Source organism: Myotis brandtii, unplaced genomic scaffold (genome assembly GCF_000412655.1).
Source record: "Myotis brandtii unplaced genomic scaffold, ASM41265v1 scaffold536, whole genome shotgun sequence".
In the NCBI taxonomy this organism is placed as follows: Eukaryota; Metazoa; Chordata; class Mammalia; order Chiroptera; family Vespertilionidae; genus Myotis; species Myotis brandtii.
In genome coordinates, this window is record NW_005369967.1 from 3,815,559 (window position 1) to 3,830,181 (window position 14,623).

The 14,623-nt window shown below is 47.1% G+C and overlaps 1 protein-coding gene across 5 annotated transcripts in view; it reads left to right on the top strand.

Annotated features, from left to right (window-relative positions):
* The window catches only part of SMOC1 (SPARC related modular calcium binding 1), a 218,000-nt gene that overhangs the window by 176,994 nt on the left and 26,383 nt on the right, over positions 1 to 14,623 (top strand). For 4 of the 5 annotated variants that reach the window (XM_005877946.2, XM_005877945.2, XM_005877948.2 and 1 more), the window contains exons 6-7: positions 5,926 to 6,015; positions 7,928 to 8,008. In XM_005877946.2, coding sequence (XP_005878008.1) covers positions 5,926 to 6,015; positions 7,928 to 8,008 — 171 coding nt within the window. The remainder of the gene's footprint in view (positions 1 to 5,925; positions 6,016 to 7,927; positions 8,009 to 14,623) is intronic. The other variant, XM_005877947.2, reaches the window with a different exon arrangement.

The window sequence follows — 14,623 nt, forward strand, 5'->3', positions numbered from 1 at the left end:
ACCCCCCCTCTGTTTCCCACTCTCCCTCCTCTTCCTCTTTCACCTCTGGTCTACCCTTTGCATCAGCCTCATGCTTTTGCTCTTATTCAGGGGAATGTGGAACTTGAGGATGTGGGCAACTGCTTGCAAAAAGACAGCTTTAAGCTTGTTTTCACTTCTTTAGGGAGGGAGTGTGCAGGTGGGTAGACGGAATGTAAAACATTGATCTTTTGCTCTGGAAAGGACCCAAACTGCTCAGATAGCTTCTGCTCTCAAAGTTCTGAGTCGGGACAGCTCCCAGTGCATTTCTGAGCCTCGGTGGTCATGGGACATGCATCTCAGGAAATGCCGAGGCTGAGTAACATTCCATCGTCCGCCTGGTGTGATTCCAGCCAGGTTTTAAGGGATTTTGCAAACAGGCCTGGTTGTCTCTTTATGATGCTCAAAATAAGTAATCTCAACTTCCACACTGGGTCCCTGAGTCTGGCATAAATGTGGCCTCTTCAAAAGCAAGAATCTACCACACTTCTACCAGCCTGAAGTTTATCTCCATGTCTTTGAACAAGTTGGCCAACAGAAGCCCAAAAGAATATAAGTGGGAGAGTGACCAGTGATGGACACGCACTGGACAGAGCCCAAGAACTGAGGGGAGTTGGGATCATTGAGAGACCTTCTGAATTTCAGGAGGGGGTGGTGGTTTCTTTTTTCCTCTTTCTCCAAGGCTTCTCAGTCTTGGAGACCCCAAAAGATGCCATTAATAAGGATTCCTCCCCTGGCCCCTTTGACACATTTGCTTTTGAAGGACCTGGAAGAGAAAGCTCTTTGTATGTGGTCAGAATAAACTCATTGTACACCCAAACAATTAACTCCTCAATGGACTTGCCAGACCCTTGAAAGGCCCAGCCCTGCTTCCCTGGACCTCTTGGGCTCTATTCAGTCCCTTATGCACACCAATGTTTTGGGGTTTTGTTTTGTTTTTTGTTTGTTATTCTGAAAAGTCCTTTCCTGAGAATAGTCAGAGCGGATCAACATTGTCCTCAGCCCAGCATTTATCTCCACTCGCCAGTGAATGTCAATCAGGAATCAAAAAGCCAAACAGAGGAGGCTTTGAACGGTGTCATCGGGGGTCGAAGTGACTTCCAGCTGTCTGTGCGTGGGCCAGGCCTTCTCGCAGGGCAAGGAATTGTGCTGTCACACAAACCCGCTGTGTGTATGGGCTCCCAGAGCCGTGCGGGGGCTGCACGTTCTGGGGCTGCACCTGCAAGGAGGCGAGCCTGGGGGTGGGGAATCTTGGGAGGCCAAACTCTGTGGCTCTGGGCTGGGTAGTTTCCAAGGCTGCCCACTGCCTCGGGGCTTTTTAACTGAGACTCGGTCTCTTTGTGACTTCCTCTCCCCTGGTCGGTGGTGAGAATAGATGAGGAAAGCCACCTGCCAGAAAAGTTGAGTGTTGTAAAATGTGACAATATTATTATTATTGTTGATCTTGACATCCTCCTTGAGAAATTCTTTCAAGTTTGCCTTGTTTATTTTTTTTTAATATTTCCAAATTTACTTTTTTCTCCTGGTATGAAAAGTAAAAATCTTTGAATTAGCTTTTTCCCCGGTGTTCTGTCTGCTTCACCGTGGTCTAGAAGTGTGTTATGGTATATGAAAGAAAAATAAAGTCTTGCTATTTGAGGTCCAAAATAATCATCAAGAGTAAGTGTCAGGCATCAAATTATCATGTGCATATATATATATAAACTGAGATTCAGCTATCTTTCTCTTTAAAATATAGGGTTGAGCAAAAGTAGATTTACAGTTCTTCATATGGCAAATAATACAATAATTAATAGATAATAATACAAGAATAAACAGTGTTTTGCGTACTCACAACTGTAAACCTACTTTTGCTCCACCCTGTATATGGAAAAGTCTCCCCCGCAAATCACGGATTGCTCAAATAACATAGCTGTTGCTGCCGCCAGATGATTTATCTGTGATGACGTTGACACTACCTCCCCTTTTGTTTTAACAGCTTTATTGAAGTATAATTATATACCATAACATTTACTCACTGTCAATGTACAAATCGATGATTCAGTACATTTCTGGAGTTGTGCAGCCACTACCAGAGATCAATTCCATCTCCCCAAAAAGAAACCTTGTGCCCACCTATAGTTATACCCATTTCCACTCCCAGCCCTAGGCAGCCAGGGGTCTGCTTTGTCTCTGTACATGTAAATGGACTCATGCAATATGTAGTATTTGCACATGGCTTCTCTCATTTGGTATAATGTTTTTGAGATTTATCTATATTGCAATTATTATATGTGCAATTACTATATTGCACATGTGTTAGTAATTCATTCCTTTTCACTGCTGAACAATGTTTCTTTATATAGAGATATCACAATGTATTTATCTATTAACCAGTTGACAAACATTTGTTCCCAGTTTGGGGCTGGAAATATGCTGCTGTGAATATTTGTATACATGTCTTTAGGTGGATATGTTTTTATTTTTCTTGGATAGTCTCAGGATTGGAATTTCTGGGTTGAACAGTAAATTTATGTTTAAGTTTTGAAAGAAATTGCCAAACTCTTTTCCAAAGTGGTTACCCAATTCTATATTCCCGCCAGCAATGAGCAAGGGTTTCAGTTTCTCCACATCCATGCCGACACATGGCATTATCTATTGAAAATTTTTTAGCTATTCTAGTAGGTATGCAGTGGTATCTCATTGTGGTTTTAATTTGTGTTTTCCAAATAACTAATGACATTGAGCATCTTTTCATGTGTTTAGTAGCCATCTGTGCATGTTCTTTGGTGAAATGTCTTCTAAAATATTTTGCTCATTTAAAAGTCAGATTGTTTGTCTTCTTATTGAGTTGTAAGGTTTACTTTATGTTTTAACTTAAAAACTTTGGTAGGATTTTAACTTTGCAAATCCAATTTTGAAAGTAGGCTGTGAGATGAGACGTTTTAGTACTACTATACCTCCTGTAAGAGGACTTTAAAGTCTTTCCTCCTACACAGCATCCTGAGGCTGGGGAGGCAGGCATCCTTCACTGTTAGAAGAGGAAATCACTGCCCAGAGAAGAAAAGTGAGGGGTTCGGGTTACCAACTTATTGCCTATAACACCTGGATCTGGAGTGTGACCCCGTTGGAGACTGGGAGGCCAGGGGCACATGTGGAAGCGTTTCTGTCTCCCCAGGGCCCTGTGTGGGGCCTGGTGTTGCCCAAAGGCTTGCCAGGAGGCAGGACCAATGTGGACCTTGGACCTAGGCCTTGGAAGGGAGCGCTTGTTTGCTGGGTCGGGAGCCAGGTGCCCAGGTGCCCGGAGATGATGGTCAGAGGGTCCTGTTGGCGTTGGCCTGGCCTCCCATCCTTTGGGCATGCTGGATCTCACAGGTGGCTCTCCTGGCAGCAGGGCACCTTGCTTTTCGCACTTCATAAAGATTTCCACCTCGGGCCTCCCCGGGGCAGTGCAGCTGCGTCTCCTCACCCTCGGTGACCCTATCCTGCAGACAGATCCACTCCCTGCACGTGGCTTCATGCTGTGTGGGCCTCTGGGCCTGCATCTGGGCAATCTTGGAGGTCCTCAACCTGCGCGCTTTCCCGGGAGACCGGAAGCCCTTCCTCCTCTCCCTGAGCAGCAGGCATTACGGTCTGGCCGCTGGACCAGATGGGCAGTCCCCCCGGGCTCTTATCTGAATGATGAGAGAAGTAAACAGAATGTTTCTGTTGTTCTGCTCCAGAGAGAGATACAGCTCTTGGAATACGGGAGGATTTTAATTGAATATTACAATGTCACAGAAGCCATTTCCCACTGAGGTTCTCACCCGGCATTGTCCCTCTGGCCGTGCGTGACTTCTCACTTTCCCTTTGTTACCCTCGACGCCCCTCCGCCCTATGCGAAGGGCCTGCGCACACTGCACTGGGCCATTCGGGCTCTGAACTCTGCATCCAGCGGCAGCAACCAAATGTGTATTGCAGCTGCCAAAAGGCTTCATTCAGTGGCTTGTTGAAGTCAATGGAAAGAGGTGTTAATAGGGTCAGGGGAAGTGATGCTATTAAAAATGACATTGTGTGGCTCTGCTCCGTGTTTATCCTCCCTCAGTGACTTCCAGACAAACTCACCCAGCTTGGCATCAGAGATGCCTGCTCCAGACTCAGTGTGAGGCAAATAAGCACTCCAGCTCCGTTAGTTACTCTTCTCTTCCTGCTGCGTCTTATCCCTTGGGATGGTGGTCAGGTGACTCAGGGTCACCTTGGCCCCTGTGGGAGGTCAGTGTTGGTGTCAGCACATGAGAATAATAGCAGGGTCAGGTGTCACACAACTGTCGGGTCGCCGGCCTCAGCCTCCAGCAAGGGTTAGGGCCTGGATAGCTCTCCCATCTTAAGATCCCAAGGGTCAGGTGTTGGTGCAAGAAGGGGATCAGGGCTCTGTTCTTTTTGGCTCCCTGGACGTGATGCAGGGAAGTCAGCCAAAGGTTCTGGAGCTCCGAATGGTGCCGGGATTGTTATTCCTGATGATCTGACTGGCTTTGCAGAGACTGAGAACTCGCATTCTCCACAAATAGTTAATGCTCGGAGAATAAAGTGTTCAGTTCTGAGAGACCTCTGGGGGTGTTGGGAAGAGAGAGATGGTGTAACCATAAAAATGTCTGCGACCACAGCGCCCTCCTTCCTCCCCGCACTGAGGGAGGAAACAGAATTCTCTAAACTATGCATTCTCAATGGGGGCGAAGATACCTGCTCCCAGCTGTTGCCAAGGAGGCAAACATTGGTTCTGGGGCATTGGTTTGGGGCGGAGGAGGGGAGGGGGGGAGCATGCTCTGTTTACATATAAAGCACAGATATACATACAGTACATGGAGTGTATCTTTTATTAGGGAAGTGATTAGGAGAAAGGTGTCTACAAATGCTCCTTAGGTGAGTAATAATGGAAAAAAAAGGGGGTTGAAAACCACTGCTGCAAACTAAGGTTTATTTTGATGAAAATAGCAGAGTCCTGAAAGGTGAGAGAGAGCGGCCAACCCTGCCAGGACGGAGGGTGTCAGGACTTGGCTGCTGGGAGCTCCCTGCTCCCATCATCTGGGCTAGACATTGGAGAGCGAGCCCAGGGTGCAGTCTCCCAGGTCCCCGCTCCTGTTGTTTGCCCCCTCCTCTCACAGGGGCTTGTGGTACGTGCTATTTCACAGGGGTTCCCAATTCTCTTCAGTTCAGCATGCTGGAGAGAGAATGGTCCTTCCTGCCTTCTCTTCTTATTAATTCTTAAATTGTATTTAATTTTAAATTCTTCAATTACAGTTGACATACAATATTATACTAGTTTCAGGTGCAGAGCATAGTGATTTGACATTTATATAACTTGCAAAGTGATCACCCTGATTAGTCTAGTTCCCATCAGACACCCTACATAGTTATTACAATATGATTGACTCTTTTCCCTATGCTGTGCTTTACTCTAAATGAGGATAAGAAATAGTTAGGAGTTCGGTGGGGGTGTGGTAGGGGGGAGGGAGTAATAGCACCTCAAGTCTCTTGCTTTCCTTAAGCTCTTCAATGAAGGCCACTAGAAAGGTACTGGGCTGCCACCTTTCACAAGAGGGCGGGAAGAAACTTGGGGAATTTGAGGCCACGCTTTGTGATCATGCCTGGCCGCCATTCGGGGCTGCTGGGCAAGGAGGGGAGCTATTGCGTGGGGAAGACCGAGGAACTCAGACTGACGAGGAAGAGTCCTCCCAAGCCATGGCAGCCCAGCTCCCTTTCGACCCTCCCTTGGAAGAGCGAGCACACCCCTGGATTTGCCTTCCTGTTGGTGTCTCTCTGTGGTTCTCTTTTCCTTCTTGTTCTTTTCTTTCTCTCTGGTCTCTTCATTGGGACTTGGCCGGGCCATGTGCAAACCCAAACCATTCAACAGTGCTGGAGAGTAGATAGTATTTACCTCAATAATGGTAGTCTCTTTCCGATTCTTTTTAACCCTCAATTCAGATGACGGGTCTAAGCCGACGCCCACGATGGAGACGCAGCCGGTGTTCGACGGGGACGGTAAGCTCTGGTATTACTTCCGACTCCCATTCCCCATCCAGTTTCAGATTTGGGGAAGGTAGGTCTTTCCTTCGGATGTCTGTTTAAGCATTATCATTCTTTTTTCTTTTTTTAATTGTCATTTTCCCCAGTGTACGCTGGGTTGTTTTGACCTTTTAAACAAATGCAAACCCTCCCAGGAACTGGTACACTCGCCACTTCTGGACAGGCCCTCTGTGCTCGCCAGGCTTCCTGCCTGGCTGCTGGTGGCCAGCAATCACACAGCCTGCACGGACCCTGGGAGCTGCCAAGACTGAGGAGCCACGGCAGAGAAAGACAGTCAGGCCGGCACCGTCCCCTCAGTAAATGAACCAGCACTGAGAAGCTCCTGCCCTGGGCCCAGCTTCTCGCTCAGCCTCTGGGGGACGAAGGAGAAATAGAGCAGACGAAGCCCCACTCTAAAGGCAGTGGCAAGCCCTGGAGGGCTTTGTGTGTTAAACTACGTGATCTTGGTTATAATTGTAGTAGAAATGTATGGAAGGGCGAGATCACAATGCTCTGGGGAGAGATTCTTCGAGGAGATGGCAGGGACTTGAGCTGGACCTTGAAGGTGGGGAGGAAGAATTAGGGCATTCCAGGCAGGGGACCGGCATGGACAAGGGAGGGAGTATTGTGGGGATGGGACATAGTAAGGAAAGTAGCAGGAAAGGGACAGGTTAGTGGAGCTGGTTTGGTTAAGTTGTAGGGATCATGAGAGTTGAGTCAAGACAATTGAGAGAGGAGAAATTCTAGGTCAAGAGAAATAGTTGTGGCTGGTGACAAAATAGATGTCCCTGGAGACATAAGAGGTGTTGAGGAAGAGCTTGGGGTGCAGAAGGCTGGCCTCGATTTGAGTTTGAGGTGCTCAGGGCCTATTCTTCAGAGTGCTTTGCTAAGTACTCTGGGTTCCCACGAGGAGGAGCGGGACGCTCGGCACAGTGCCGAGTCTGACAGCTAGGTTCAGCCCTTGGTGCAATGTACAGCAACCTTTAGTAGCTTTCAGTGAGTGTATGCAGGCTGGATCATGAGCCTGGACAGTGAGACAGAGGAATAAAAGAAATCATGCCACTGTTTGGTACTATGGCTAGGGATGGCCCTAGCATGAGCTGTCCTTTGCAACTGATCATTTCGTGGGACATATTTGTGTTCACACCCAGAAGTTCCAATGCTTCTGTGATCATCAAAGGTCCTTTATCTCCGGCAAGCCTGGGCCCTGGGGGATTGGGTGGAGAATGGAGACCATGCCAGCTTAGGCGACCTCTCCAGTACCCCCCTGAAGATCTTGTCACTCTACAGTGTGTTCATGGTCATCTTTCCACAGGGTGACCCAAGCCCTGGAGGGCCTAGAAGCACCCCCGTGCTCTCTGGATGGGGGTCAGCCTCTGTTCAACGAGGAACCATTGGACAGGGCATGAAGCACACACCAGCCCTTTACTCTCTTTCCCACATGCAGGAGAGGCTCAGCACCTAAAATCCATGTGGCTCAGCCGTTTCCTCCAAAATGGCCTTTGTGGTTTGTCTGGTGTTCGTTTGTTGACTTATCCCCTTTAAGTTCTTCCAGGGAAGCAGCTGAGAGAGACTTGGCTTGGCCCAGGTTCCTCACCTCCTGGGATAATATTTTTATTCCTGGATGGAGTGGCTCAGTGCTTCTGGATGCTGACCACTGTGCCTCCCAGAACAGGAGCCCTTGCTTGGCTCCTAGGAACTGATATGGAGAGGAGCTTCCACAGCAAGGAAGGGGGAGGTTTGGGGACAAAGGGCAGATGAGGCAGATAGTCAAGCCTCAATGCCTCAGGCTTTAAAAATGCTATTAAGAAGTCTGGGAGTTTATAGTCCAATTTACATGCTCTCTTTGCCTAGACTTCATTTTCTCTCTCCTTTTTTTTTCTTTCAGAAATCACAGCTCCCACTCTATGGATTAAGCACTTGGTAATCAAGGACTCCAAACTGAACAACACCAATGTAAGAAATTCAGGTAAATAATCTACCTTGGATTATATGCCTACCTGATAGCCCATGGTTGCCCCATGGTTACCCCATGACTACCTACTGGGTAGGCTTGCGCATGTTATTTACCCTTTCTGGTCTTCAGTTTCTACAGCTGTAGAATGAGATTGGATGAGACAATTCCTTCCATCTTTAATCGTCTTCAATTATTATCTCAGGGATCCTCTTTCATGAGCAGTTGACACTTTTAGCTAAAAAACTCCAACCTTTTGGCTCTATGTTTTAATATTTTAATTGACTTTCTGTATTTGAAAGAAGAATGGTTGGACATAGAGCAGTGGTACTTCAAGTCTCAGAGCCTTGGTTCTGTGTGGTTTTTAAGGCTTTGAATAAATGCTTCTGGTTGTATCTTTTCTAGTCTGATCTTTTGAGGAACTTGTGAGTAGTCAGGTTTTGGTACTAGCTGAACCCCTTGTAGAAAGGTGATAATCAGATTTTTAGAGTTCATTTACCATCATGAAGACCAAAGTCAATAAGGTTTACTTACCATTAGTAAAGACCAGATGTCCATCAACAGGAAATATATTATCAGACCCAATCCATATTTCCTATCAGGGGAAATCATCCTTCTTTTAGCCTAAGGCTTTATTGTGAGAAATGCCATTTGGCATAATTTATGCTTGCCTGTTGAATTTGGCCATATCATCTTTTTTCTTGTAGATAGCAAGGAATATAAACAAAAGTTACATCCCTTTCAACTGGAAGACAAGAGTTTTATATGGCCAGTAATTCATGAGTGTGCTGTCATTGGCCCCCTTTAGCTCTGTCCTAAAGGTGGTAGTATGGGGACTAGCATGCGTGGAGTGAGTTAGACTATGAAGGTGAATCAGTGCAGCATTGGTTGATTCCTCTGTGACTTGGGCAGGCCATACTGCAGCATGTGTGTGATTCCCTGTTTGGTAAAAGCTGGAGTCGCTGTGGGATGGTGGGTGGAAAAGAGACCATGTGAACTCCTGTGGGCCAGATTCTTTGATAAAACAGGGCTGTAGTTAAAGCACAGGCTTTGGGGAATCAGTGAAATCTGGGGTTCACTTTTTAAAATATGTTTTTATTGAACTTTTAAAGAGAGAGGGAGAGAGAGAGAAACATTGATGAGTGAGAAACATTGATAGACCATCTCCTGCACACCCCCAATTGGGGATCGAACCTGCAACCCAGACATGTGCCCTGATTGGTAATCGAACGAGACTTCTTGGTGCACGAGACAACACTGAATCCACTGAGCCACACCAACCAGGCTAGAGTTCATTTTTTAGCTCCAGTACTAGTGTGCGACTCAGCCAAGTCAAATCATCCCCTTGAGCCTCAGTTCTCATCTGGAATCATGATCTTTCCCTCAAAGAATTGTGGTTAAACTGAGTTAACATTTGTATAATACTTGACTGATACCTGGCTAAGTGATCAATAGAAAGTGTATGATATATTGCAAGTACATGTGTTTGTTATTATCATCATTACTGGTAGGAAAAAATAGGAATATTAATGATGCTGCTTGTAGTGAGAATTCTTCAATAAGGAGAGAATTTGTGATTGTCACCTGAAGCAAAAGCATCTATTAAGAAGCCTCTACTTAGGACCTTCTCCACTCCCCCTCAATGTTAGGCAAATAGCATAAGTCAAAGAGAAGTGGTTTTGGTGCTTGGGGCACCTGGAAGTGACATCTGCAAATGGTCTCTCAGTCCCTGAGCCCCAGCAGCTCTGCAAAGCCCCAGTACAAGGCTTAATTCTGTGACCAGGTGGTCGATATGAGAGTGTGCTGTCTCTGAAATGATTCAGCACCTTTTGCCTGGAACACTCATTTGACATTTAGCAACGGCTCCCATGAATTGCTTCATTTTCATCCGAAAGTGGTTAATCTTTCTACCTAGATTATAAACTCTGTGAGGATCAGGGCTTTATTGGCTATCTAATATATCTATTAAAGAAGCTAGCTCAAGGTGTTTGATTGCTTTGGGGAAGGATGGAGGAGGAAAGATCATCATCCTCAGTAAAACCGGAGTCTTTGCTGTCATCAGAGCTCGTCCGTGTCTGGTCCTGTAGGACGTCACATATGTTATCCCATTTGAGCTTTACCACAACTCTATGAGATAAGTGCTGTTATTGTCCCCATCTTACATGGGGAAGGGTCAGAGGTAGAGAGAGAGACAGTAACTTGTCCTGAGTCACAGCTAGCAAGTGGTGGGGCTGGAGGAAGGTACATGCCCTGGGAGCAGAGTGCCTGTCTTCTTGAGTTGTATTCTCTGCATGCTGTCAAGTGGCAATGCCAAGTCAGCGGATGCTGTCTGCTTCTGTAAGTTCTGCTTTCCATTCCTACTTGTATATGGTTTCCAGTTGGATGAGTTTGGGCCATGAGTATAGAGAAATGATTGCCAGGCAGCTGTAATCACCTTCCTTTTGTTAGGGTGACACAACCAATTTGATTTTTCCCTGGTTGGCCCCAGTTTTATCTGTGAGGTTATGTCTGTAAGGTTAGGGTATAGGGTAGGATGTTGGGGGAGAGATAAAAGTAGTAGCTACTCCTGAAGAAATATCTTTATGTATTGTGCTAGCCACTTTTAAAAATATTTTTTAATTAATTTCAGAAAGGAAAGGAGAGGGAGAGAGAGATAAAAGCATCAATGACGAGCCCAGCCGGCATGGCTCAGTGGTTGAGCATTGACCCTATGAAATAGGAGGTCACGGTTTGATTTCCGGTCAGGGCACATGCCCGGGTTGTAGGCTCGATCCCCAGTGTGGGGTGTGCAGGAGGCAGCCAATCAATGATTCTCTCTCATCATTGATGTTTCTCTCTCTCTCTCCTCCCTTCCTCTCTGAAATTAATAAAAACATATTTTTTAAAAACACACACATCAGTGATGAGAGAGAGTCATTGATTGACTGCCTTCTCTACTCCCCCTACTGGGCATCAAGCCCACAATCTGGGTATGTATCCTGATCAGGAATCAAACCGGGACCTCTTGGTTTATAGATCGATGTTCAACCACGGAGCCACACTGGCCGGGCTATGCTTGCCACTTTTCAGATTCTCTCACTTGGTTTGATGAGGAGTCAGATATACCTTAGTGGCTCCTCGTGTCCGGGCAGCTGGCTCTGCTATGGACTGGAACCTCTGGGTCAAGCCCCCAAGACAGTTTCCCGGTAGAGTTTGCTGAAAGATTCTGGCTTCCAGGGCACTTTGGCCCACAACTCTGGGGAGGTTGGAATGGGACTCAGAACCGACTGAGCGAGCGCTCTTCTCAGCTCTCTGCCTCAGAGGCAAAGAGGCCATCCCAGTTTCTTTTACACCCCAAACGTCCGTCTTTCACACTCAGACCCTGTGACGCCAGGTTTGTTTTCTGGCCTGGGGACTGTTGATGTTGGAGAGGTTCCACTGGGCAGCCGCAGTTTTGCAATAACATGACACGTATGCCTGCAGACTTAGCCTGTCTCCTTCACTCCTCCCGGAGGTGTTGGTCCTTGTTTTTAAGGCTTTGTCGTGTATTCACCATGGTCAGTGTCGCCTTTTGAGGACTTGGCAGGTCCAGCGTTGACAGGTTTGCCTCGTTGGACTTCTCTCTGATTCTCACACCGGGGGTGCTTGCATTTAGCAAGACCACGTACCTGGCCGGCTGACACCTAGAACTCGAGAGTGGGCATCGTCTCTCTTGCATGAGTCTTGGCCAGAAACTTTGTTCTACTTTTATAAGAAAATATGAACTCTTGCTGGGTTTTTTGTTTTGGGAGCTAGCTACCAAGGAATTTCTTAATATAACTAGAATTAAAACAATTTTTAAAAGTCATCTACATTTTATAGCAGAGCGTAGAGAGATTAAAGAAATGACAAAAACTAGGCTTCATCTCATTCTTCATCCCATACCCCACTGCTTCTAATTTTACTGTTTGTGGACATTTGGCTACAACTGTGATTTATACAAGTCTTTTCTTTCCTTTTTATTTTCTTGGTATGGGAAAAGTCTATGCTTTCTTCTCTGAAAAAATGCTCTCTCTCAGGAACTATGGTCTTTGAGCCTTGACCCTTCTCTTTGTGCAGCACATGGGCACCTTCCCTCAGTCCCTGGTCCCAGTGGCTGACTCTGTAGCCTCTGGTGAGGTCACTAACCTGCCCTTTCTCCTTCTCCATCTCTTTCTTTCCTTTATCTCCACCTTTTCTCATTAACTTCTTTCATGATCTGATCTGGGACTTCAAGAAGGCCCTGGAACCTGGCCGCCTGCGTGAAATCTAAAAAGACCATGTCTTTCCTTCCTTGCCTCTTGGGCAGCAGCTCATGGTAACTGTCCCCAGAGACAGCCTTCAGCGGGGATGCAGGTGGAAATGCATTTCTTATATGTTCTGCCTGGAAAATGGCCCCCTGTCTCTTCATACATGAGTGAGTGTGCCTACCTCCCCACCCACTGTCACCAGACAGCCGTCCGCAGCATCCTGCCCTTACCTGCCCGCGTTGGAGCCTTGCTCCTCTGGGCCCTTTGTGTTGTTCTTCCTCACCTGGAAGTTCCTGCACGGAGAGCTGCTGCTATGATTGGGACTTGGGGTCACTGAGGCAACTGCACCTCCTGGCTGATCCCCCCACCCCCAAACCAGCACTCTTGGCCTGCCCAGAAACCGCGGGTGATGTAATGACCTGAGGCCTGGAAAAATAAACAGCTCTCAGGGAAACCAGCAGTAGCCGTTGTAAGCAAATACCCCGCAGCCACCTGGAACCTCGCACATGACGTGATTGGAAGGAAGAATGAGTAATCCACTAACGTTAGCAGCCGAGGACGGGTCTGGGCTTGTGTGCATTTAAAATATCTATATAAAAACAAACCCTTGATGTTTACTTCTCTGACTGGCCTTCTGGACGTCTGCCCGTCTAACTATGCAGGTGCCTTGGCCAGTCATGGCCAATGGAACAGAGTTGGGACGGGCGAGCATCCCCATGGCTTTCTCTGTGGCAACAAAGGCCTTTCTCAAGTTTCCCCTCTGCAGATAGGAGCCATAAACACATTTAGAGGCCCCAGAGAGCCTAACCCCATGGTCCATCCTTACTTGTTTTAAAACTAGATTTTCTGGCTGCCTTGGGCCTTCACCCCATGTTGTTTGCTTGGAACACAGAAGGATAGTGGGTGGGATGTGGGGGTATGATCCGGCCTCTGGAACTTGCTCGACCAGCAAAGGTGCTGTTTTTTCTGTAGGTGAGTTTGTATGCTTTTTGGTGTTGATAGCAAAACCATGTGTCCCTGTGTTTTTCTTTTGGTCTCTGTTGCTAAAAAAATGGAAATCAAAGGTCCTGCCGAGGATTGTAATTGACTCCTTCCAATTTGCTAGAAGTCAGCGATGGTCTCTGCTTTGATCTGAGGGTCCTCATTCTGTGTTTATTTGTCAAACGGCTTTGGAAGTAGGCAGAGTATAGATTTTATAAACACACTCCCAGGCAGCATTAGTGGTTTGGGGCATGAAGAGTGAAGTTATGATACTTTATTTGGACAAATTAAAAAATCTCTTTCCCGTCTCCCCCTTTGGCCTGTGCCCCCTGCTTCCTTCTCGCCTGCATTTTTATTGACTAGCTCTTGTCCTTAAGGGACAGAGCTTCTCAGGTCAAGGTCAACGAGTTACTGAGAAGAACTCAAAAAAAGACAACATGCCACTTCTCGTTGCAAAGCCACACTTATTTTTTTTATTTTTGGTGGGAGGGTCACATGAGCCCACTTAATGGCATGAGTCAACGGAGATGGAGCCTTTTCTAAAATCTGAGTGGATGTGATTCAGTGGTGCTTTGGGGGAAAAGTGTTGTTTTTTGCTATATTGGGATAATCCATCCCAGAAGAAATATCTTTGGTAGAATTTATAGCTTGTTTTCTTTTACTCCTCAGTTTCTGTCTGTGTGGGAAGGAAGGTCACAATGGTGCACCGTGCGTGGCCATTTTAGGTTCCACAGAGAGAAATTGCTTAGGCTGATGGTGTGTGATTTTCCCTCACACCTCCTCACCTTCATCCCAGCCACAAGCCTGATTTCCAGAGGCGCTGCACACCCGCCGTGAGAGTGCTCTCAGCCAGCGCCGGCTGTGGGGTGGGCTCTGGTCATCTTGCTCTGCAGGTGGGGCCTCTGAGCCACAGCAGGTTGGGCCACACACATGAGTGTGGAGGGCAGTACGAGGACCGAGGGAGAACCTGAAGGCCCCTAGCAGCCCTGCCCAACATCAGGCCTTCCCGGTGCTTGCGGGCCCCTGAGTGTGGGGATTGTACCTGACGCTGAGCCATGAGCGTGGTCTCATCTGGCACCACTGCTTCGTTTCAAATGAGAAGAAGGAGCCCACACTAGTTAAGGGCCTTTCTCAGGGTCAGAGTCCCATCAACAACTATGTCTCAAGTCCCCTGCTTGGTGCTGAGGGGCCCATGGAAGAAATACAAGGCCCATCTCAGGAAGGAGCTGACCGTTGGACAGCTGTGTGCCTAAAGGTGGGGCAGTCCACCTCAGTCAGGGGGATTATTCTATCACAGACATTGTTTTGAGTTGCTGCATGGTGACATAAAAAGCAGACTGAGTCTCAGTTCTATTACTTTTTTAGTTTGCCTACAGGGTGGCCCTTTGCTGCCTGCACCCGG